At 46.2% G+C, this 25,573-nt stretch overlaps 2 protein-coding genes and 1 long non-coding RNA gene across 3 annotated transcripts in view; all 3 read left to right on the top strand.

Annotated features, from left to right (window-relative positions):
• FSTL1 (follistatin like 1) overlaps positions 1-5,567 on the top strand; it is a 53,213-nt gene extending 47,646 nt beyond the window's left edge. The window contains exons 9-11 of the mRNA XM_027681245.1: positions 193-303; positions 1,964-2,061; positions 2,322-5,567. Of these exons, the coding sequence (XP_027537046.1) occupies positions 193-303; positions 1,964-2,061; positions 2,322-2,366 (254 nt within the window). The 3' untranslated portion in view covers positions 2,367-5,567. The remainder of the gene's footprint in view (positions 1-192; positions 304-1,963; positions 2,062-2,321) is intronic.
• A 2,843-nt stretch (positions 5,568-8,410) lies between these two features.
• LRRC58 (leucine rich repeat containing 58) lies at positions 8,411-25,506 on the top strand. The gene is made up of 4 exons (XM_027681562.1): positions 8,411-8,910; positions 18,098-18,226; positions 19,529-19,806; positions 21,207-25,506. The coding sequence occupies exons 1-4, from the start codon at positions 8,411-8,413 to the stop codon at positions 21,413-21,415; spliced, it is 1,116 nt and encodes a 371-aa protein (XP_027537363.1). The 3' UTR covers positions 21,416-25,506.
• On the top strand, positions 9,338-17,031 carry LOC113966477. Its single transcript, XR_003533840.1, has 3 exons — positions 9,338-9,444; positions 12,079-12,086; positions 17,021-17,031. It is a non-coding gene; the product is annotated as an uncharacterized LOC113966477 (long non-coding RNA).
• Positions 25,507-25,573: the final 67 nt, after the last annotated feature.

Genomic DNA, 25,573 nt, shown 5'->3' with positions numbered 1-25,573 from the left:
TATTTTTTGGCTGATTTCACACAGCATATTCGGAATTAATATTTCAGTCATTATGAAACTCTTGGTGGTTAAAGGAAGGAAGGCTTCCCCAAAACCTCGTACCTCTTCTCTCTCTTAAGGCATCTCCAAAGTATATTGTGCTTAGCCTCCTTGCTGTCTTACAAACACTGCCCTTGTCTTGTGCCTCTTTAGAGTGTGCCCTGGAAGATGAAACCTATGAGGACGGAGCAGAGACCCAGGTGGAGTGCAACCGCTGCGTCTGTGCCTGTGGGAACTGGGTGTGCACTGCCATGACATGCGAGGGTCCGTACGCTCTCCAGACAGTCACTGTGTTTGATTTTGTACAAAATGAATTCTTACTCTCTGTCTGTTTGAGAGCACCAGCTACCCAGGTTCTTCTCTCTCCAGCTTTTCCTCAGCTTCTCCATGGGTGGTTTCTGTATAACCCTCACCATGTTAGTCAAACCCAAGCTGGTTCTTTTCCAGAGGTCAGTAAGTGTGTAACTGGGTTGGGAGCAATGCTGCTGGGCTTTGTAGTTTGGGTTTGGTGTCATGAAAATTCAGCACCAAATCTTCCAGACCAGAGCTACTCTGCATCCAGCTGGCTTGGGGCACATGCAGACCAAATAGGTCACTGTCTGCAACTATATATGTAGGTGTGAACAGGTCAGCTTTCCTGTATATGTGGGTGTATCCTCACTGTATCTGTGTTTATGGTATCTGTAAAGTAGGATCTAGGGTCCTGTCTTGCCCCAGAGGGGAGATAGGAGACTTCATCCAATGCCAAGAAAGCACTTTAACTTCTTGCTGTAGAGACTGTAGAAGGAAATAATGGTGATGAAGGAAGGTGGTGTTCATAGTAAGGCAGGGTTGTTTGTTCTTCCTTTGGGAGGCCCTTCTTAAGCTTGCACAGCCAAGTTACAATTGTGAGAAGCCATGGTGTGGTTATGAACAACAAATCTCTGGTTTGCCTTTTCACAAACAGTCCCAGGGCCAGTGAAAAGCCACCTTTCCCCTGCCTTGGGAAATGTATGAGTTCTTCTCAAGGAGCCATGTCCACCCTGTCAGCACTGTGCTGCATTTTTCTGTCCTTCTTCCCTAGAAACCAGGCCCTTGCATGAGCTTTGTTTCAGTGCTGTGCGGGAGCTGTCAGCAGTACATTTATCGTCAGTGGCTTGGGCAGAGTAGGAGAGAGGGGAACAGCAGCAGTGTGTGCAGTTTTTCATGTTTATCTGGCCTTCTGCAGCAGAGGCTTCAGGATCACCTCAGCTCAGACTTGGCTCTGGCAGCAGGAACTCACCTGAGAAAAGATAACTGTCATATTAATAGAACTGGCAGAGGAGCTATGGGTAGGTCTCTCTTTGAGAGAGACTTTTAGAGACTCCTTTCGTTGCCTCCCCAGAAGCCACGTTCAAAGTTGCTATGCAACACCTGTTCTTGCTGCCTGCTTTGTTCCCCGCATCCATGGCAGAAGCATGCAACGGGATAACAATTCCTTGACTTTTTGTCCATGTCAGAGCAGCAGAGGGGTTAGAGGCTATTCTTAAAGGAATAATGAAACCGAAGAATCAGCTCAAATACATCAGAAAGTTGCAAAACAGCAAAATTACCTCTTCATTAGGCATCATTACTGTACTTGGACAGCACTGAGCTTCCATTTATTCCCTACAAGAGGCCAAGATGTTTGAACTAATTATAGGTGTTTTTATTAAATAATGCAGCCTCTTCCTTGTGGCTTTATTATCAATCATGTGTGAGGGAGAGACAAGGACAGGCTGGACACCCAGGTGCTGAAGTCCCAGGCCCATTCTTTTTTCTAAGAAGCCAACCCAAACCTTCCTCCAGCAAAGCCTTCCTAAACTTGAGGGACTTGAGGCAGACCTGCCTCTTTTGGTTTTACCTGGTTCAGCCTCTGAAATTTACATTTGCTATTTATGATAATAAATTCCGTTTCTGTTTGCAGGGAGGAATGAGAAGGGCCCTGCTCAGAGACACCGACCTGATCAAGATCTGACTGAGGAGGAGGTGGCTAGATACATTCAGGAACTGCAGAAGCACCAGGTTAGCATGAGACTGGGAAGGTCTGTTTGCACTAAGTCACACCTTACTAGAGGAGTTCCCTCTGCGTCTGTCACTTGGAGACTTCTGGTAGAAGGGAGAGCACAGTAAAGGGGGATCTCTTGCCTGTGTGGAGAAATACAGGTGCAGGGCTTTGAGGTATGAGCCAGTGTTGGCATTGCCTGTGGATGGACCAAAGGTTTCAGAGCACTACCAGTTCCTGTGTCAGTGCAGAGCTTCACTTCTGTGCTCTCTTTCTCTAGGAGACGGCTGAGAAGACCAAGAGAATGAGCACCAAGGAGATGTAAGGGGCCTCCATACCGGAGGAGCCCAGGAGGATGGGCCCATCCTGACACCCTGTCCTCCACTGCTGATCTCAGTATGCACAAGTGTCTACTACAGTTGCCCAGTCACAGATATTTACATGTATAGCGATGGGTTATTTGTTTTGTAATACACAGAGAATGGGGCCAGGAAAGGGGAGCAGAGCCCACCTGTTCAGGGAGCTTCATTGCTGGGACCTTGGAAGGCTGGGAGGGACTCACAGCAGCTTCTGTGACCCTTCCCCAGAGCAGACAGCTGCTCCCTCCAAGAACTAACAGGGATTTCTTGTTCCCCTGCATCTGGGGAAAGGACGGAGGTCAGTGCTGGACAGAAAAAGGGGCCTTCAATCAATACCATTGTCGGCACCAGCCTTGGCTGCAGAAATACAGGCCTGGCAGTTCTGTGGCTGAGCACATGTCCTGCAGGGCATCATCAGCCAAGGATCTTACCCTTTGGTTCAAGCTCCTCAAAGCTGCTCAGGCTGATGTGACGCCTGGGAGTCATGGTGCCATGCTGCTGGCATGAGTCCAGCACATTCCTCCTTGCTTTCCACCAGACTGTCCCCAGCAGCTCCTCCAGTACATCGTGGGCTCCAACACAATATGGTTCCTTTTGACCTCATCTCACTCTTGCTCTCCCTGCCCCCTCCTTAGAGGTGCTATCTTAATTTTTTCTTATCACATTGACATGCTGACTCCCCCTTTTTGTTTTGTTTTGGGTTTTTTATGATTTTGTTTCCTATGGTAGTAATTCTGCTTTTGTATGTTTTGTAGCTCTAGATGTTTCAAGAAAACCCAGCGTGTGGGTTTTTGTCATTGACAGTGCTGTAACGCCCATGCACAGTTTGTATCGCACTGCACTCAGCCGCCACAAACACCACGAGCAACCTGTGAGCCTTGCACTACAGGGTATTCCCCAACTGGGGATAGCAATGTCCCTCATGGGAAGAAGAGACAGAGCTGGATGTAATTAGTTTCCCCAGACATGGATGGACACTGCAGCTCTCTAGCTCTCACTCCCTTAGCTAGCATTGACCATGTGCTCAAAGTCTGCTCATGCCTCTCTAAGTTGCCCAGAGGGAATTGCAAACAGGCTAGAGACAGAGGAACCAGGCAATCCCATCCGTAGAGTATCTTAAAAGGCTTAATTACTTAGAAAACTGCTTAGTTGTGCTGTCAGCCATCATCTGGGGCTTTTCATCTTCCTCTGGGGTGAGGCAGCAGCATTATTCTTTGCTTCCAGGTATGAGTTTGGAGTCAGGGCTGGAAGCTTCATTACTGACGCATTTCACAGTGTCATTGATCACACCATCTTTGACCACTCTCACATCCCTTCATGGGTTAGTGTCATCTGACCCATTTCTCGGAGCATTGGTCCTAGATATAAATGAAATGGTGTTTTGTTGATGGTCACCTCCGTAGCCTCAAGCCTGGCTGATTTTTCCATTGTCAAATGTAGTTCGTACATACCCGAACATCCACATTCCCTTCATGCCCCTGCTGTGCTTCCCAAGCAGTTGGATGTACCCTGAGATGACTGCTTGTGACTTCCATCCTTCTGTTTGTGAGCAACTTCAGCAGTTGTTGCTGGGTGACTTGCAGTCCCTGGTGCTTACTCCAACAGAACTCCACTTGCATCTGCAAAACCATGTCCTGCCTGAGTGAAGAGCAGCAGGACTTTTGTCCCAACCTTCTCCTTTTTGCACAGTGCTTTCCTTGGAGAGAAAGAATGAGCCGGTACCTAAAAGTATAGGAAAAGAAGAAAGCTTGGTCCCTTCTGTGCTCTTTCCCGTGAGCCAGATGTGTTAAAGGCTGTCTGGTCTTTGAGCTCTTTTCCTGATGTGAACCCAGAGGACTTCCATTGACTTTGGCATAGTGCCACTTCTCCGGTGTGAACCATAATGTACCCTGCTATGGAGTTTCTGGCATCATAAATACAGAAGGAAACTGGGGGTTTTTTCACATGAGGGCCTGGATTTGCCTTTTATCTGTCACCTGTGCAGGAGAGGGGAATGAGTCCATAGGAAGTGAGGGTAATGTGGGCAATGCTACACTGGGATGAAATCACTCTTTGTGTTCTGGTGGCACTGGAAGAAGTGCTTGGTGAAATAGGAGCACCCATTAGTCATAGCCTTGCTCCTTCCCAAGAGTATGAGTGAAAGGGCTTCATGTGCTGGATCTGGAGTCACAGGAATATTGTTAATAAATGTTTTGCCTTATTCCGACCCTGCTGTAAAAGTTAGTGCCTCCCAGCTCACTTCCTTCCAGCTTGTATCATTAAAGTGCCTTAGAGAAAACACAACAGCTTGCCTTAAGGGCTTTCCGTGGATGGTGATAACATCTTGTTCAGTCAGGAATATTTCCAGCCGTAAGAACCAGAGCATGCACAGGAAGGGAAGGCGAATCCACAGCTTAAGGGCTTCTGTAGGCTGCACAATGTGATTTGTTCTCTAGTCCCCTTCCTGTCTGCTGTGGATGTGCAGTTTAAACAAGGGTGGCTTCTGGCCGTAGAAGGAGAGACGTGTGCTGGTGGTTGAGGTTTACAGAGCTTGCTCTTGCACTGAAGGTGGAGGGATGGGCTGCAGACTCCAGGAAGGCAAGCTGAGCTCTCTGAGAAGCCATACAACAGACCCTAGGGTGGCCTGGGGCCGCAGGGTGGGAGTGCAGCAGTTATGCCTCCATGGAAAGGGCTGCCGCCTGTGGAGTCTTTCCCTCCTTCTCGTGCCCCCAAAGGGATGTGCAGCTCTGGAAAGTGATGTCCATTCTAAGGGCTACAGTTCCCAAAGGGGACTGAAACATCTCCCCTCCCTGCACACAGGGGAAGGGCAGCCCAGACTGAGCCATGCCCAGACTATACCTTGCTGCAGGCTGGTCGGTCGCTAACTCCTGCAGGGTGACGTGGCTGCTGGGGAAGGAAGTGCTGAACTTCAGCCATTGCCCTCTGGGACAACTGCTGTACAGACTACAAGGGGCAGGGAAGGCATTTTTTTTTCCAAAAAGCCAAATTTAAGCAATCAACAAGAAAGTCCCACTCCTCCCTCTATAGTCCCTCCTGTACGTGTGTGAAATTTATCAGTATTCTGTAGGTTTCCTTAGTGCACTTATTTTACTTGATTTTGTAATTTTTTTGAAGCAGGGGGGTTTGGATATTACTGCCAAATAAATGAAACAAAATTTAAAAAGTAATACGTGTTTGGTTTATTTCTCATAAGCCACATGACTTCATTTTCGTCTTAAAAAAATAGTCTGCACATTCATACACAAATCTCAGTGTGCTTGACAAATGTGAAACATGACTGTCTCTCTCTTATAGCTGCGGAATCAGGTGGAAAGAACCCATAGGCAAGTAAAAATAATAACTAAAGGCCTTGAAAATGTGACCTGCAAGGACAGATCAAAAGCCATAGGGACAGTTAAGAAGGAAAGATCTAAATGTCTTCAGGTGGAGACTGCTGCCAAGATGAATGTGCCCATCTGGCTGTGGGACACTACTTTCAGTTGTGGTACTTAAGGCAGATCCAGAGGACACATCAGGGAATGCTTTTGAATGTAAAAGGATGGCAAATAACCGGAAGATGCTTCCTTGATATTACAAAGACTTCCTCCCTGTATGGGTTTTAAGAAGATACTGGAGTAACAGCTATCAGGAATAGACCTTCTGTTTCTAATATGACCTTATGAACACAGGGCTGAAAGGCTAATGTCACCTTTGCTGAACTGAATGATGAAAAAGCCTTTAATGGTGGTGTGTAACAGGAGGATGATGTCTCCACCATCTCCACCATAGCTGTGATGGCACTACTGTAAGCACTTCTGTGCAAATGTTGGTCCAACAGAAGAGAAAAATGCCTTACTTTTTTTCCCTTGGTGTGCTCCTTCCAAAACTGTTAAAAAAAAAAAAACAACCCACAAACATTGCCTCACCATGTTACTTTTCACATCAAATGGCCTCTTTAGGATGTACCAGCTGCTGCGCTTGCAGTCTTTTCTGTGGCACTCCTTACCCATTCACTGCTCAACTGCAAAGTGGGACTGCCTCATTACTTTAATTTCTCCTGCCAGAATTTCCCAGGATTTTAAGAAGGAATGAACGGAAGCGTCAGCCACAAACTTAGCTAGGTGGCACTATAAATACTTTGCCCTGTGCATCATGCATACTTACTGAAGGAAAATGATTTTGAGGTGGGAGAGAGAAAAAGCAAAAACTCCTTTGCCCACTGCTAGTAGAGGCCTGGGAAAAACTGACCTGTTTATGGAGTTAAGCACATCTGAGTATTAAGTTGCTGCACTGTAGCTACATATACTTAATCACTTCACAATTCTCCAGCACTGTTAAGCTTCAAGCTGAGAAACAGGCTATTTAAGTGGTTGATCAAGACCCTGAACTGCATTTGTAAGGTATTTATTAACTTTAGTTCTGAAGATGGGAGGAAACTGATCTATAATAAAACTCGATTCCGGAACCAGTTCACAGGACACACCTTTGGGAGAACTAGGCTTAAAGCACTACAGAAGACAAGAATAAAATCCAGATGACCTTACTCTTGTGCTTACATAAACTCTCATAAAATTATCCTGATCCAGCTGAAACAGAACAACCTTTGTAGAGTGGGAAAAATTATGTTGAAAAGAAGTAACATATCAGTACAGTGTCTGTTCTACAGCTATCTCTGGGTTCCCATCAGGGCTTACATCTGTGACTCCATAGAGTACTGGAAAACAAATGAAACAAGTCCAGTGGAAGGTGACCTGTTCATTCCCACCCGCTGTGGCATACTTTTTTGAAGGCTGGGCACAGCCCTGACAACTTCTTGCTCTTGGGAACAGGAGCTGTCACATCAAAATATTTGTGGTAAAATCCAGAATTCATAGGAGCACCAAAGCAAGGACAAGTGGACCATGGGTTTCGTCCAGTGTTCTGGACACCTTTGAACTCATCATTGTTGCTACTTCATATGCTGTTTTAAACTCTTGGCTAGTGCAAGCAAACTGATTTGTTTCTGTTTTTTCCAGTCTAAGATGATAGAGACTTTTGTGGATATGAAGTGTTTTGAGCAGGTAGGAGGTTGTCACTCCCTTCTTTTTGGCTCCCTTATGCATCACAAGGAAGCAAGTCTGTTTCTTAAGGCTGGACTTTTTAAGGGCAAAAGTTCCCTTGGGCTGTGAATCTTCTCGTTGTCGTCACACATTGCTGCTGCTTCTTCCTATGATTACTGATTACACTGCTGGTAACTAGTGTCCAGAGGAGATTAAATCTGTTTTTTCACACCCAGGCAGGGACATGCACTGAGGTACTTCTGGGAGGCCATTCGGTGCTCTGCCAGCAGCAGTTCATAGAATCATAGAACGGTTTGGATTGGAAGGGACCTTAAAGATCACCAGTTCCAACCTCCCCTGGCATGGGCAGGATAAAAGCAAATCAGCCTTCGGACAAGACACCGGCTGGGCAGGGATGCTGGGCCAGCCACAAGGGAGAGCCCTCGCGGCACTCGGGGCCAGGCAGTACCTCTCCTTCGGGCTCTGAGGGGTGAACCAAAGGGGCGGGGGGAAAGTTAGGGGTTTTATTTTTCAGTAACAGGGGCTCGGAGCTCTGGTGTTCTGGCTCCTGCGAGCCTGGTGTAAAACACTTTGCAGGGAGCAGGCGGAAGTTCCAGTCCCGCCGCGGGCACCCAGCGGTTCTCCCTCAGCTGTGGCGGTGCCCGGAGGCGAGCAGCGGTGCCGGGGCGCTGCCGCACCCACCGTCCTCCTCCGCACCGCCCCCCTGCGCTCGTTCCGGGGCCGCCGAAGGGCTCCCGCTCCCTCTGCCGCCCACCCGCGGGCGCCCCGCAACCTGCATAGGAGCGCTCGCTCCCCTCCGCCAGCTGGGGCAGCTGTCGTCTCGGCGGGCGGCGCGCCCGGGATCGAGCATGACGCTGTAGGGCCGCGCGGGGCCGACGGGGCCATCCAGGTTCCGGGGCGGTCTGGGGCGGGGCCAGGCGAGGCTCGGAAGCCCCCGGGTGACGCCGGGGCTGTTGGTCAGTGCGGGCGGGATGGCGGCGGCGGCGGCGGCGGCGGACGAGGACGGCCCGGAGCTGGAGCTCCCGCGGCGCGGCCCGGACGAGCCCGAGGTGGAGCCGGAGCTGGCACTGGCGGCCGAACTGTCGGCGCGGCGCAGCGCGGAGGCGCGGCAGCTGGTGCTTTCGCCGCGGCGGCTGTCGGGCCCGCTGCCCGCCGGGCTGTCGCAGTGGTTCCCGGCGCTGGAGGTGCTGGACGTGAGCGGGACGGGGCTGGCAGAGATGGGCGCGGAGCTGCTGTCCCTGCCGTGCCTGCACACGTTGCTGGCCAAGAACAACCGGCTGGGCGGGCCCGGGTCGCTGCCCAAGGGGCTGGGGCAGGCGCCGCTCGCCCGCTCCCTGCGCGTCCTCAACCTGAGCGGGAACCGCTTCGCCGACGTGCCGCCCGCGCTGCTGCGGCTCCAAGGGCTGCGCAGCCTCAGCCTCGGCGGCAACCGGCTCCACAGCATCCCGCCCGACATCCAGGAGCTCCGCAGGTGAGGGACGGGCCCCCGCGGGAACAGGGAAGGCCCCGGCAAACCCGGCCGGATTTTCCGGCCGCGCAGTGGGGCAGCGCTCCCCGTGCCACGCACCCCCTCGGGGGTCAGCCCTGCCCGGCCCCAGGTGTCTCAAAGCACTGCTGCCGCGAGCGTGTCTGTTCCCCTTCGGCAGGTTGAGTTGCCAGAACTCCAACACGTTCTTTACCTCATCAGTGTCTATGAGTATCTGAAGGGAGGTGCCAAGATGACAGAGCCAGGCTCTTCTCGGTGGTGCCAAGCAATGGGACAAGAGGCAACAGGCAGAAACTGATGCACAGGAAGTTCCTCCTGAACATGAGTTCAGCCATTACCGTGCAGGTGATCGAGCACTGGAACAGATTGCCCAGAGAGGTTGTGGAGTCTCCTTCACTAGAGATATTTGAGAACCCTCTGGATGCAATCCTGTGCCATGTGCTCTAGGATGACCCTGCTTGAGCAGGGTGGTTGGACTAGATGACCCTCTGTGGTCCTTTCCAACGTGACCGATCCTGTGTTTTCTTTGTATTCTTCAGGTGATGATGGGCCTTCAGCACTTGCAAACTGGGCAACTCTTTCAGGCTTGCCCCGTCCCTGGGCTGCCCTGGTGAAGGGGAGGTTCACCCAGTGACAGCATGGTTGGTGTGTGTTGGCATGTGGAAGGCTCTGTGGCTTTGCTCTGATGCAGATCTCTAGGTGACAGAGAGATGAACTTCCTGGGCTCATGCAGCTCACAGCTGCACGATGGGCTGCCCAGGAGAATAAAGATGTGTTTGTGGCTCATGCAAACAATAGGGCCCTTCTGCTGATACAGCTGCAGTCTCATCTGGGGAGGGAGGGGCTTGCCATCATGAGTGGGGTTTTGTTCTCTCAACCCATCGACTTTTGTAGATCTGAAAGACCCAAAGGGTGGAGCCCTCGGCTGTGCTCAGATGCAGTGGTACATCTGGCTCAGGGGCTGTATCCAGCCACCATAGGCTGGTGATATAAAAACCTGTCGCTGAATCATAGCAGTTAGGAACGCTGGTGGGATGGGAACAGGCCATAGGTGACATTGGGTATTGGCTGCCTGCATTGACCTGGGCTGAGTACTTCTGAAGCCTGCTGTCCTTCTGGGCAAGAGTCTGTGCTGTGACTTAAGTGTTACACACAGGCACCTCAGTGCATTCTGCTGGATTCTCAAGCCTCAGACTGGCCTCTGTGTGGCCCTGTGCTGAGACTTTGGATCTGAACTTTGTTTGCTCCAGCTCTTTGCCAAGGGACTTGTCAGAGGCAGCCTCTCTTATGCAAATTCCAGCAACCTTGACCCTGAATAGCTGGATTCACTTTCACGGCTCGGCAGAGCTGCACCCAGTGGAAGCATAGGATGTTCTTTGTGGAGTGATGTCTCCCATGGGCCTAGGTGAGAGGTACCAGAACTGCTTCAGTGCTGTTGGGAAATGGTTTTGCCTGCTGCAGTATAATACAGTTGGGTATGCAGCTTTTGTCCAGGTGGCATAGCATACTTGTTGAGGATCTGGAACAATTCTGGGCTAAACTGTCTGGGTTGAGTGATGCTATGAGGCATTTTGAGGGATAGAGAATGCCCATATCCTTCTTGGCGGAGTTGGGATATACCTTGGGTTGGGGCTGTCACAAGGAGGTGGAAGTTCAACTTCTTCTCTGTCCAAGAGCAGTTGCTTCAGGGATAAAGAAGGAAATGATGCACATTGTCTCAATAGCACGTCTGGTAGTATCCAGGATATGTTTGGGATCTCACTGTTGCACCCACCTTTGAGGCAGAGGCTCCCTGATGCTGTTCACGTGGTCTCAGTCTGTGGTTGTGGTTTTTCTCTCTCCCTTTTCTTTTTTCCCCCCAAGAAAGCAAACCTCAGTCCTGTTTTTCCTTATGTTGCTGTCCCCAGGAAGGTACCAGGGTGTGTAGCACGACACATGGTGCCCCAGTGGGCTCAGAGCTGTGCTTCCGCTGTCAGACTGCTGCTGCATGGTTACTCTGCTTTGTTCCTCTGACCTGCCCTGAGACAGGGCTCCTGTTTGTCCTGTCCTGCAGCTTTTCTTGGGCTGGTCGTGCTCAAACCCCCAGAATGACAGTTCTGAGAGGGCAAATTCGGACAGGGCTATTGAACTGTCCATTTATCGTTACAAAGTGATGTGTCAGGTGGAAAAGTCAGACTAGACCCAGCTCGTGTCTGCTGCCCACGTCACCACTGCTAACTCATTGAACTTCTGCTAACATGTCAACATAATATAATTGAACTTTAGTTCAAGATAGCAAATCCGTGCCCCACCAGGATTGTCAGCTTCTTTACCACTATGCCATCAGTGACTTCTGTATCTGGGACTGCTGAAGTAACAAAAGGGAGCTGCACTGTTTGCCAGCACTGGGAGAAAACAGTACTTTATAATCTAATGTTCCTCTAGAGGGAATCCTGAATCTGTTCATTGGGAACCAGATAACCAGTGACCTTACGCCCTTGCCAAAAACATACTAAATATGTTCTGGAGTAAAACTGCTGCCAGATCCTGTTCCTGCCGTCTGACAAGAGAGGTGTCCTCAGTGTGAGTGTGCATGGTGTCAAAGTGGGTAAAACGAGCCTGAGCAAGGACAGAGCAGAGCCAGCTGTTATGGCAGGGCAACGTGGAGACCTCTGTTAAGTTTCTGAACTCTGGAACTTGGAGGTGGGAACTGGTGTTGTGGCTTCTGTTAAACTCACAGCTCAAGTTGCAAATGTCCATCTTGCTGTTGCTGGCAAGCCAAGACTTTGAGCCTTTTTCCATGTGCAACTTCCCATAGAAAGAAATTTTTCTTATATCTTGTGGTCTCTGAGACCACAGAGGAATGCAGGCAGCACTTTGACCAGACACATTCCTCCTGCTGTTACTCAGAGTTCCTCAGGCCAGTAGTTCTCCTCCTGTGACCCTGGCAGCTCCCCATTTGCTCCAGTCACTGATTATAGAGCAGACTGGAGTTGCAGAGATCTAGAAATACTTCTGAATGTTTCCAGGGAATGTCTGACCTGTGATGAGATTTCTTAAAAAAAATATTCTTGATAACTAAACCTCATGTCTTTGCACCCCATGGTTTCCTGTTGTAGTTTTTGAAGGGGTAGCACATCAGTTCTAGTGAAGACCAGACATGTAGCAGGTAAGGACTCTGTGTATGTGGTGAAGTTGAAAGAATACAAAACTGATGGGTCTGATCAGCCGAAGGAGAATGAACATGCTGGTGACTACACATGCAAAGGCCCTGGAATGGGAGCTGTGTGCCATGTGTTCCTATTCATGGGGAGATAGTAAATCCACCACTTTACAGCAAGCTGGGGTTGGGTCAGGCATTCTGTGCAAAAACCTTTCCCTCATATGTTCCCGGTGGTTTGGCAAGTTAATGAACTTGGTAATAAGAACCAAATCAGTCCTGCTGCTGTCATGTCCCTCCAGCTTCACCTGTCTGCCCCATTCTTGCCCACACAAATATTTTGTGTGCTGTGCAAGATCCTGCATGGAAAGTCAGTGCTGTGTTCCTGACTATCGGTCACCTCCTAGGCTGTTGTAGTATGACCACCTATATGCTTGAAGCTTCCTTCATGTGGCTTCCACGAGTGTATGGTCATGACTGCTCTGGTGATGGCAGCAGGATGATGCTGATCATAGCATGCTGGCACCAGGGATGAATAGCCTTTGTTTTGTGTTTTCCATTAGGAAAATGCAATGCTCTTTCATCCTAATTCCACTGAAAGCATCTAGGGTGACTGGCAACAGCCTCGTGTGATAAATGTAGGTGTTGCCCCTGCTGAGAGCTTTTTTTAGTCATGTTGAAGCCATGCCTGTCAGTACAGTGCAAGACCTGAGCGTTGGCTGTTGCTGTGAATTTAGAGTGGCGAATGCACCAGACATGTGAGAGCAGCCCTCTTTGCATTGCTTTCCTGTTTCCTGCCAGATAAAATATGAGCTTAGTAGCTGTTATCTTTCCTATAGTTCTGCCTCCTGACCTTCCTGTGTTTTCAGTGGGAGATGCTATGGTCAGTCACTCTCTCTCAGACTCAATTCACAGCCCTCAGCAGCTCTTGAGCCATGATCTGCGTCAAGATCCCACTGCTGTATCGGTTCTGCATATCCTTCCTCTGCTGATCCAGCTGGGGATGCGCTGTGGGGTAATGTGTACTAGAGCTGATGAGCTAGAAACATGGACATCTACTTGTGCCCATTCTGGACGAAATTTTTGTGGCAAGTCTGGTAAAAGACAGCTCAGTGCAATTCACCTTGCAATTTTGGCTTTTGGCTGAAGGGTGCAAGGAGTGTACACACTTAGGGAAATATCCTGCAAGTGTCCTGTAAAGCGAACAGTTCTCAAGAGCTTAGTGAAACGCAGCGGATACTTTGAATCTCCTGATGTGACTTTCAAGTTCAGTTGCACTCTTATAGTGAAGACTCTCATGTGCAGTAGAGCACCAGGAGCAGGCAGAAAGAGCTTGGAGAAGAGCCGTGTATGTTCCTTTCCTTCTTGCTTGTATTCCTCTAATAAAGCCTGGTTGTGTGAGGGCTGGGATCAAAGACCTCAAAGGCCTAACTGGATTTATCCAAGTTTTGTGTAAAGGCTTAGATGCAGTGAAAACCAGAGCATTTGCTTTCATTCGTGGGTAGTATTAAGCATGTTAGACAAGCATACGCTTAAAGAACAGCTGTTACAGTGTGGGAAAAAGGGCAAGTGGAGCTTTGATAAAGATGCAGCATTAGGAAATCTGCTTGCTGCCTCCCTTCTTCTTCCCCTCTTCAAACGTTTTGCAAATAGTTTTCAGACGACCGTTTGATCTTAAATTTGCGTGTCAGCAAAGGCTATGCAGTTCTCTCAGGAATTAGCAAATCGTAGAACAGGGTTAACAGGAGTGTATTGTGGGCTGCTTTGAAATTCCTCCCTTGCATGAGCCTCAAAACTGCCCTGGAAATTTCTTGCTAAAAAGTTTATCTTAAAAAGACCTGGAGCTATTTCAGGCACCATTGTTGGTTGGTTGGTTTTTTTCGTTTTTGTTTTTTTATTTTTTAGATTACCTACTTAGATGCATCTCTTTGATGTCAGCTGTTAGATTTTATTCAAAGAAGCATCTGTGGGCAAAGAGGGTGGATTGAAAATTTGAGTATCTCCTATGGCAGAAGACATTCTCCCCTTGAAACATGACTATGGGAGTGCTGTGGTAGTTGATAAGGCATCAAAAATACCTCTAGTGCTCAGAGAGGGCTCTTCTTGTTTACTGAATGTTTTGGGGCTTTTTGATTTGATTTCTGGTGTATGATGACCTAAAAACATCAAGGACATACTCAAGCAAGAGACTTCTGTCTCTTGACATGTTAAACTTTGCTGCCATTACCTGAATTGATTCATAGTTGTTTGAGCGTTTCTCCACTCCTTTCCTAGTATGTAAAAGGATTTTCATTGCCACACTACAGCCCGGTGGTGTGAAATACCCTGCTAGAAGGGAGCAACACATGATGGGCTCGGCAGGTTGGCTGCTGCTTGGCAGCAATTAGTACTGGCTGTGCTGAGCAGGGGGCTGCTGGGTATGAGGCTGAAAGGGACTTTGGCCTTTCATTAGTGTATTTGTAAACATTGCTAAAAGGCAGGAGAGAAAGTGTCAACCCTCATTAGTTACTCTGTCAAATGGTTGTTGGGTTTTTTTTCGTTTTTTGTTGAAGTTGATTTTGTTAGTGTTTGTACCCTCTTGAAACTCATTCAGCCAGAGCCTTTGTGTCAGGTTGGAAGTACATCATTTATTCTAGCTTCAAAAATAGGAACTGAGCTTACGTTCGTTTAAGACTTGTTGCTCTCTGGCATTTTGAAGTTTCGGGACTAACTTCTTGAAAGTGCAGAAAAAATTCCAGCTCTCCCTCTGTGTACACAGCAGTGCACGAGACCTTAGCTGATCGATCAAAGTGACTGTGCAGATTAATGATTGTCAGAAGAGCCAGGTCTTAGTGTGAAAGGTTAGTTAGGTAAGTATTCACTAAGCTCAGTTCCGTCTCTGCTGTGGTCCTGCAAAAACAGTGGTAAATGCTGTGGATTGCCTTGCTGCAGGATCTTGTCTGAGGAGGGCAGAGCTCAGCAGTGCTTTTGCTTGTCTTACCAAGCAGCAAACTGCCCTGCCCCAAGTAGGACAGATGGAGAGCCAGCATCACCTTGGCCTCTAGATACAGGCTTAGTATGATGTGAAAATCAGGCCAGAAGTAGCTGAGCTGGGAACAACCCTTGGCCACAGTGGTGTGGTCAGTGCTCTTTGTGAAAGGGTCGTGTCTCTTGAAAATCCTTTCCTGTGTCATGATTAGCTTTGCTCAGACAATTCTTGACACTTAACGTGATGCAGAAGTGGCTGTTGTTAATTTCTTCACCTTGCTTAGCCAAGACGAGGCTAGATCCTTCTTTCTGGCAAATAGTATTTTGAGGGACTGGAGTTCTGGATTTGGTTTGCCTACTGAGCAGTGTTTCAGTGGAAGCTATAAGAATACCTTTCATATGTTTTAAATAAGTTTCTTTATACTTTCAAAACCATCTCCATCAGTTTTCTTAATAAATGACCATCTAATTAATATCTTAAGTTGATGTGGAAATTCTGAATTTACTGCACCAGACTGGGCCCAGTGAGTTGTTAGTCTGCTGACCTCAAAAAGGTGATCCAGAAGATAGGTAAAAAGAAAGTGATTTTTAAGAAGCACTTTGTTGCCACTGAAGGAGTTGTCTTATTTATGGATTTTTAGTTAGACACAGTTTGTATTCTGATGTTGGGGCTTTATATTCTACCTGGTATGACAGAGTATTCTCATTACACAGGCTTTACAAAGAATGGATTTGAAGTTGTAAGTAGTTTGTAGGCAGTGTTTTTGCACACCGAGTTTGTACAGTAAGCTGCTCTTGAAACTTACACATTTTATGCCTTGAACAAAACATTTATACTATATAATTTGCATCCCTCTTCTCCTTCCCTGGTAGTAAGTGTTTTTATGCCATGTGGCTTTACAGGCATTGGTGTCCTGAAACACAGAGGATGAAGAGTTAATTATTCACTTTTTGTAGCAAGTGTAAACTTGTACACATCCAAACCTTGTTTAAATATTGAAATCCACATTACTGGAATTCCCTTGTCCAACAGATTTTGGTGTGGGCTCCAGCAATGGCATGGAGTTAAAATATGCTTAAGAATTGTATAGTCAGGAGTTAAGTTCCTAATGAGAGTCAAGCAGCCTAAATCCACCTTGGGAAACAACAGAGGTTGAAGGAGGAATTTTGGTTAAAACTCAGGGCTTTGTTAGGGGATAAAAAGTTAATTAAAAATAATCTCTCCTTGACGTGGTCTCTCTCTGCACAGCAGCCTTCCTCGTACACCCACTCCACCTACAGGTTGTCAGTGTAGAAGAGAGGCTACTTTTGAGCAGTGGGGATTAGTGGTGGTTTTTCCCTCTGTACTTTCTTGCATGTTCAGAGTAACCTACAAATGTGTCTCTCAGCTGAAGCAAGTGTAGTTACTTGCTTTCATATTATCAAATTCAGTTTAAGGCTTAGCTTTGTACCCACTTCATCAAATTTAAGTTATTTACCTTGCCTTTGACATACTCCACAAAGGTAAGCGAATCCAGGGGAGGTTAAGCTCTGTGAGCATCTCCTAGTGTGTTGCAGAAGTCTGTCCTTCTCTTCTTTGCTGTTGGGCAGATGGACCTTGGTGCTGCATTAGTGGCCTCTGTAGCCCAGGCAGATGCTGTTATTGGATCTTTGGGGTTCAAGTTTCCTGCAAGAACTGCACAAAATAGACTCTTTGTACTGTTCTGCTCCATTCCAGGGGAAGCCTCAGGGAGGAGCTTCTCTGGCGCTCCACATATGCTCTGGCACACAGTTGCAGGGTTCAGACCTTCTCTGGGTTGACCATCATCTCCCTTGGATGCTTTGTTCATGTGTTTATGTGCCAGTTGTATCCATTTCTGTCCAGTTGCTAGGGTGAGATGAAGGTGTCTCCTATTCCAAGGAGGTTATAACCTGTTCTTAAAGAAAGGCTGATGGAGCCTGGATGACTTCACTTTCCCTGACCTGTGAGGAATACTTGGTGGATCAGAGAAGGCTAATGTACGTTGTAGTTAGGTAGTTAACCTGAGTGCGTACTGGAGATACTGAACCAGGACTGTGAGATCCACCTTTTTCAAGCGTGAGAAAAAGTCATGTCTGGACTGTGATTAGCAAGAAGTACCCAAACTGAACCTGCCTTTGCTCCTCTTCCAGACAAGATCTGAGAACAGGGAAGGAAAGCTATTTGAATCCTTGAAATGGGGACTTGAAACTATTATGTTGAAGAGAAGTGGTTGCCAATTTTTCTTCTTAGATTTACTTCTTCCACAGCAAGTACTGGCTACTCCACCTGGCAGAAGGGAACTAGTGCCTGGCAGAAGGGAACTAGTTTCCCATCCCAGGACATCTAATGATTCTTTTCTTTCATTTAGGCCCAAACTGCAGTTAAGTCCAGCTAATGATTTTGGTAGCTTTGGGCTTCTTGACTTCAGTATACTGAAACCAGTCTATCTGAGAAATTGCATGCATGTACTTGTGTGACTCAGGTGCACTCTGTGCTGTGGCAGCTGTAGTGTCGTTGATCTGCAAACTATCAAAGGGGGACTGGCTTCCTCTGATTAATGCTGAAAGGTTCCAGTTAGTCACTGAGGAGTCAAATGATACCATAAAGAGCTTGTGCAGTGCTTGTGCAGGGCTGGGATTTTCAGGGAGACACTGCTCTCTTGCTTCATCCTGCTGAAACTGAGAGCTCCCACTGGCTGCAGCAGGATCTGTGTTGGTGCTGCAGACCCTGGGTGTGCAAGTTGGTCTTCCTTGGAAGTAGGAGTAGGACCTTTGCACATGGCATTGGTGTAGGAATACGCAGTTGTCTGGTGCCTACCTGCAGATGTAATGGTGACTGCAGGAGTCTGGAGGTAAATCTCAACATTATCTATTGTGAAACAGCAGCTCTGTTGTAATTTTGATGTGCAACTCAGCCTTTTTTTTCTTTCTCTCAGCAAATTATCTCATATGTAGTCATCTGTAAATTTTATTTATGAAATGCAGGAAATGTGAAGACTTGGGTGTTAAAGGAAACTTGAAATTATTTTAATTAAATAATGGACTTTTTTCTCTTCTCTTTTTCAGTTTAGAGTTTCTATACCTTGGAGGGAATTTTATTACTTCAATTCCACCTGAATTAGCAAAACTGCCTTCTCTAAAGTATCTAGTTCTGTGTGACAACAAGATCCAGAGCATTCCACCTCAGCTGGCACAGTGAGTATTTACTGTCATCAGCCACCAGCAGTAATTAACTCTTTGAACTTTTTCTTCTCCGTGTGTGGATAAAAGCACCTGGGAGGACCTATTTGTCCTTTAGTTTGTTAATGTGACTAGCCTTGAACAAGAAGATCTTTGGCATGGTGCAGTGCAGGCAGACCATGAATGTATGATATGGAAAACTCAATCAAAGGGTTATGGAAAAAAACTGTCACCAAGGTTACACTTCGAAGTGAATTAATAAATTTGTATAGTGGGCCCTAAGAAGTACCTGGGCAACTAAGAAAAGAGAAACTGCTACTGTAAGAAGTACGAATGCTACTGTTTTCTTAGTGATGAATGCTTGATATGTTTTGTGTGTGCTTTTATCTTGTACCATCCCATGTGTTCCCTTGGAATTCCTTACTCTAGAATCTCAAAATGTTTTAGTGTTTGTTAAATCCTACGGCACAGTTCTAGGGGCTAAGTTCCTGCTTTATCTGTTTGTAATGGGGAAAAGAGGACACTGCAGCTCTGTATGGGTAGTCTGAGATAGAAAGTGAAGATGAGAGGTGTAGCTGTAACCCCAAAAGCAATTGAATGGCAACATGAAATTTTCTGAGTTGGAATTTGATGGTGTAGTGGGATTATTCTTCATGGAAAATGTCCAGTTATCTTATAACTTGGACTGGTTTGGGAGCATCCCTGGATGCTATGCTAAAGTATTGTTCTGTGCTTCTTGAGAAGGAAAAGCTTCCTCCAAAAGCCAAAAAATTGCTTGTCACCTGTGCCGATGCTAACCCGGCCTGACCCTGCTTAGCTTTTGGGATCTGGTCCTATCACAGCACAAGGTGGTGCAGCCACAAGCAATGAAAACATGGGGTTTTCCAGAGCTGGCTGCCTACCAGCAATCATCTTTAATGCATGAGGGAAAGCAGGTGACTTATTCAGAGTATTGCATGGAACTGCTCTTGATGCATGCTCTGGGTACAAGGAAGTGTTGTATCCCCTGAAAGCGCTCAGTTTATACACTTTTGTTCTGTGCTGCCTTTTGGGGGGGGTTTTGAGAACACCGAGAGGGACAGCAGCATATTTAAGACTGTTTCTTTAACAGGTATTCTGGAGCTGAGCCAAGTTTTCTAGTGCATTGTGACTGCTGGATTAGCAGCAGCTCTTATAGCATGAATTTATGTTATAAAGGGGAGAAAAGCCAAAGAAAAAGAAATTGGTGGGAGAGGGGAGAGTAATCAGGTTTGCATAGTGCAGTTGTGGAACAATTTTGCTTGCGCATCTTGACTGGGTTTCCATCTCCATCCTTAGGCTGCATTCCCTGCGTTCCCTTAGCCTTCACAATAACCTGCTGACTTACCTTCCTCGAGAGATCCTTAACCTGGTTCACCTCGAAGAACTGAGCTTGCGCGGGAACCCGCTGGTGGTTCGGTTTGTCCGTGACCTGACCTACAACCCCCCGAGCCTTCAGGAACTTGCTGGACGCACAATCAAAACTCGCAATGTTCCCTATGCTCCCAGCGATCTCCCGGAGACTCTTGTCCGGTATCTGAGCTTGGCCAGCAACTGTCCCAATCCCAAATGCGGGGGTAAGTTCACCTTTACAGCTCTGCTTTGTGCTTTTACCTGATGGATTTCCTTTCCCTCTGACTTGCCATGACTTTAGTAGCTCTGTCAGGTTCGATGTGTTGTTACATCCACATTCTGGCTCCAGGTTTCCTGCAAACTTGTCTTTGAGCAGCCTTGTTCACTTAGGAACAGTGTTCAAAGTTGTTGTGCTGGTTTACTGTATTTGCATGGGAATGTAAGACAGCACTTCTGTCAGAGTCTTTGTAGCTCATCCCAGCACTCCACTATGGTTTTATGGTCTGAAGTTTCCAGTCCCTCTGCCCTAAAATAATTCAGAGTAAGTAGTGGACAGGAGAACTTTCGCAAGCATCATTTCTGGATTGAAAAAAGGAGAGTGCCTCTAGTGCTTAGCAATCTTCAGGAGCAACTTGTTTAGCTCTAGCTTGGGACTACCAGCATGTAGTTCTTGGAAGGAAAGGACTTCATAAAAAAGCCTGGAATGCTTGGGCTTAATTTGGCTCAATGCTTAATCTTTATCCAGAGTAAATGATCTGTGCATTTAGCCTTTAGAAGATTAAGGAAAAAAAAATGATTAATTAGTATCTACCCTGCGGTTATAATGCAGGCTGTTATCTTATCTCCTTACAGGACAATATCAAAGCATGCTCCATAAGCAAAGACAGAGGGGCTGAAACCTATGTTGGGAGGAAAAGTTTCTTTTTTTAGAGTTTTTCACAGCTTGGATAACAGTGGATTGATTTTGTGTTTTTTCACTTTGCCCTATGAACTTGCACAGTACTGCAGCGTTGCTCTAGCGCTGCAGGAGAAAAGCTTGCTCCTGACTAGCTAGGACTTAAAACCTTGCTGGAAACTTCTGAAAATGTCAGCGTCTAAAATCACTTGCTTTGACAGGAAGAGAACATAATTGTGTGTTACAGCAAGACTGTTGCCATGGAAAGTAGCATCCAAGCTCAGCATGGTGACTTCACTCAAGCAGAAGAAAAGTAGAGCTGTGAAGGTCTGTTTGTGAATGCATTTTTATTAGCTGGTAGAAGAGGTTTTACAAGTTTGAAAATAGAGTGCGTGAATTCATTTGGCATTTAGGAAGTTTCCAAATTCCCAGCCTGAGTTTTCTCCCTAATGGTTAGAAGAAATTGCCACATTATTTGGAAGTAACTGCCCTGTGTCTTTATATGAAGAGTGTGCTGTTCTAAATCACCTACCAAATACAGTTTTACAGAAATTTTACATTTCCAGAAGTATCCTGGTCCCTTCTCTTCCTTCAGTATCCCTTGTGCTCCTGTGTCCAGTGCGGTGTCAATTAAATCCTTGTTTGAGGCGTATGCACCAGCCTTGCAGAGTTTACAGGTCTCTTGGCATGGGATCTCACGTGTGTTTCCTGTTCCCTCTGCCCCTACAGGTGTCTACTTTGACAGCTGCGTCAGACAAATCAAGTTCGTTGACTTCTGTGGGAAGTATCGCCTCCCGCTGATGCACTACCTGTGCTCCCCAGAGTGCTCCTCTCCCTACAGCTCTGCCTCCCAGAGCTCTACTTCCCAGAGTGAGTCTGACTCTGAGGATGAGGCCAGCGTCGCTGCGCACAGGATGCAAAAAGTCCTTCTGGGATAACGGGGAGCGAGAGGGGAAGACAGGAAGGAAAATAGATTTGAAAAGCAGTAATGGAACAGTGAAGCATGAGCCACTGGCCTGAAGGGCTCATGAGAAATTGTCCTCAAGTCCATGCAAGGGGCAGAACATCTTAGCAAGCCTAGACTTGCTTGGTGCAGTGCTACTTAGGAGATCTAACTCGGTAGCGTACTGCCTGTAGGTTGCCTGGGGTTGTTAGGAATGTCTCCTGACTGGGAGACACCCTCCCTCCCTCCCTCAGACAGGCAGGGAAGGGGGATTTGTTCTCACTGGCGGATTCAGAAGGGTTTTAATACATGAAACTTCACTGGACTTTGGTCATCCTGCATAGCAAAGGAGACTGTCCAGATCCTTAAACACTGTGGTAAATCAGAAACAGGCTAATGATGCCATGTGAGTATGTATGGACCCCAGTGTTTTATATAGCAGTTTCATTCTTTTCTGTCTCCTTTGATTTCAGTTACAGATTTTACACCCATCCACTGAAAATGAAAGTTGAAATGTTTTGTTCAGGACTATTTCAAGCCCTGGTTACTCTTCCTTTGCCAAGAGGTGTAGCATCTCTGTACTGTTATAGATGTTATAGCCATCATAGAACTGAGCCACCCTTTTTCTCCCTTGTTATAGTAAGCTGCTCTTACTGTCTCATTCTAACTGTACTTGTTATTTTTCTTCCCCCTGCCTCTTCCCATTACACCTAGAGTGTTGCTGTCTTTATGATGCCTTCAGAAAACAGAGAAGTTGTTCTGCTGAGACTTTGTATTACTTCAGACTTGTGGCCATATGTGCCTGTGCAAGGGACCAGATGTGGCGCTCTGTGTTGCACTTTTGAGTCTCAGCTTACCTGGAGCAGATCTGCTTTTATATCTGTGAATTGCAGGAAAGGTCTTGATTGACAGTCTTTGTTTATAAACAGCCACATTTCCCCTGCTGCAGTTAGCTCTGCTGTGCTTGGTAGAGTTACTTTCCATCTTTTAGGTCATCTGACTAAGGTACACAGCAGCTTAATGGAAGTACCAAGGGAAGTGCTGTGGAGAATATCTTTTTTTCTAATTCAGAACACGAGAGGAAAAGCCAGTAGGGAGGCAAAGGCACGTTGTCTGAGCATCTTGCACGAGGTGGTTTTGAAACGTCTTCCTTATTTATTTGTTTGCATTTGCTCTTGTTTAATAGCTGTGGCAGTGTGTTGGATGGTTCAAATAACGCATTCAGTTATCTTAAACTATGTTTAAAGGAAAGCTGCAGAAAACAGCTCACAATTTTTATGCATCAAGAAATTCCTTATAAAATTAATATTATTAATTGAGAGGTATCTATAAATCTACTTTATGAGGCTGTTGTTTGTTTTGCTCAGTGAGAGCTGCCCCTTTATTAATATTTCATGGTAAACAGTCCTTTTGATGCAGTTTCTGATAGAGCAAATCCAACTGTGCCTTTGAATGCATGAACAGAGCAAAAACATCATGTTAAGCAAAATGAACAAGAAAAACTTCTCTTAACCCACTTTGGCCCTACAGGGGAAATTAAAAACCTGTGCTCCCCTCCTATATTCAGAAAACACATGTACCTATTTGAACATCTTATGGCAGCTCTGTGTTAATGGCCCTGTTTAATTATCTTTGACACTTTATATATTAAAGCACTTTGATAATTCTACTCTTTACAACTAGTTTTAGTGATTTTTTTTAATTAGACTACATTTTTTCCTTTCATGTGACCTGAAGAACAAGGTCTGTGAAACTTTTTATGTTCCAGTCTGTCTCCATGTGCAGGTTGAATTTCTTGCCTTGCATTTCCTTGACAGCACTCCTTATTTCCCCAGTTTCCTTTGTAAAGAACTGGAATTTGAAAGAAATGATCTAGCTGTCCATTGTTAATCACTGCAACTTGGTCCCCACATGCACATATGATTCCCCACCTGCACAGATCTGCAGGGAACTTAATGCATGTGCCTATGCCTTTCCAAATAATTTTTAAAGGTATATTTTTAAGACATAATAAGGCATATGTACCAAGCAACTGGATGTCACTTTGGCAAATTCTGTGAGGTTTGCATGGGAAGAAAAACCTACAGATTTTGAGAGAAACCAACTGCATGCTGTTTGTTAAACTGCAGTCAGAGAGTAGCCTGTTTTGTTCATCTCATCTTTCAGATGCTTCTTCCTGTCCCACATGAACGTAGTCACACCAATGCTGAAGGACAGTAAGCTGATTCCAGAGCCACAGTTTTAAATTGCCTGCTGGTATAACAGTAGTGAGTGATCTAGAGCTTGACTCTCCTGCCAGTGAAAATGAGCCACACAAGTTGAGATCTCAAGATCTTTTGAGCTCAGGGCCATGAGGTACCACCTCCCTTTCTTCTCTTTAGCAGCAACTGCCTTGAAGTCATGCATTTTTTCACTTCACAAATTTAGATTTCATCACAGCTCCTGTTTGCACAGTAGCACCTCTGTGTGTGGTGAATTAAGACCAGTGGTGGCTGGTTCCAATGTAGCTCGATCCTTAACTGCATTTTCTTTCCGAACTGAACAGGCATCCCCTTTCTGCCCAAATTTTATATGGTTTATTAGGTTAATTTTTTTTCACAGCTTCTTCACTGTAGCCAGGTCAAAGACAGCTTATGCAGTTGATATCTCTATGCATTTTTAGACTCAATAAAATACCTTGTCTCTTAAAAATTTATATATATTCCTGAACACAGCTACCAAGTTTTCTTTTTGCTGCTGGGCTTTAAAGTGCAATTCAAGTAAGTCAGAATTTAAAACAATCAAGGACTTAGAGGAAAAACAAATGATTGGTTAGTTGGTTGGTTAAGTTTGGGCTTTTTTCCCTTAGAGGTATATTTGAGAGGACTAGGGATGCAGGTGTGTGCTGTAGTACCTAACACACTGAGCCCCTGGGAGTCAAGTTTTTCAGCAATTGTTAGCCCCAAAAGACTCAAAAATATATTGGGCAATATCATAGGTATTCACAACTTGAAAATATGCAGGTGGATGGTAGGGGCTAGTTCCTCCTGTTCCCTTCTCTGGGGCCCTGAGAAGCAGGCAGTGGTTTTGCCAGCGCTGTAGCCCTTTCTGTCGGTTTTCAGGAGGTTGCAGTTCCTACAGCTGCATCTCCAAGTGAAGTCTTCAGACAGTGTTTTGGTATCAGTCCACTTGTTGCTACAGCAGCCCAGCATGTCCAGCTTTTGAAGCTGTTCTTCAGCTGAGACACAAGTGTGTGAAGCAAAGTTGTTCATTCCTCTTTCCCCATGGGGCCCAGGGCATTCATCCTCTGCCCTGCCATCCTCTGCCAAGCGGAGCTGCTGGTGCCTTTCTGAATGCAGGTACTTGATGTGAACAGTGGGGTCATGTTAAAAAGAAGCAAAATATCAATTTGACTGGAAGCAACTTAGACAGTTGCCAATTCTTTTATGTTTCTCTTTCTTTAATAAGAGGTGAGACCTCAGGAAGTCAGTAATGAATATTTAAACATACTCTGAAGTGGCCAGATGTAGTTTTTCATGGGCTTCTGTCCTGGTCACTTTAAGTCTTTGAAATCTTGTGTTGAATTATAATGGGAGCGGGGGGGAGGGAGGAGAGAACCAGCTCCTTTTTGTTCCTTACTCTTGTTGGCAATAATGAATGGAAGGAATTTAATCCAATGAAAGTAATGAAACTTAATCCTTGCAATGCATCTTTGTTGCCCAGTTCAAAGAACTATTTTAATGCATCTTATTCACACCATGCCCTCCTTCCCCAACTGAAGACACTTCAAATGGACTGCTTCAGAATGCACACTAATACAGCAGTAACTCTGTCTTGGAAACCTTTCTATTGATTATTTCACTTGCCTGCCTGACTAGAGAATTGATCATTTACTGACCTGAGGGTAGAACACTAAGAATAGAAAGGGTTCTCATCCAGCCCTCTTGTTGAATTTTTATCACGAGCATTTGTTTTAGGAAGTCTTAAAGTGCCTTATGATTTTAAAATTGTATTTTGCCTGAAACATATGAATGTAGAATATCTCTAACAGTATTTCATTATAAACTGTAAAACAAATTGCAAACACTAAACCAAAAATGTTACTTCTACTGTTGTCTGTCCGTTATTTGCCGACATCTCAATTCTGGTGTTGCTGCAGGCAGAACCCCTGTGG

Source organism: Neopelma chrysocephalum, unplaced genomic scaffold (genome assembly GCF_003984885.1).
Source record: "Neopelma chrysocephalum unplaced genomic scaffold, ASM398488v2 Primary Assembly neopelma1_60, whole genome shotgun sequence".
Taxonomy (NCBI): domain Eukaryota; kingdom Metazoa; phylum Chordata; class Aves; order Passeriformes; family Pipridae; genus Neopelma; species Neopelma chrysocephalum.
Note: the sequence above shows the minus strand (reverse complement) of the source record. Positions and strands in the feature narration are given on the sequence as shown.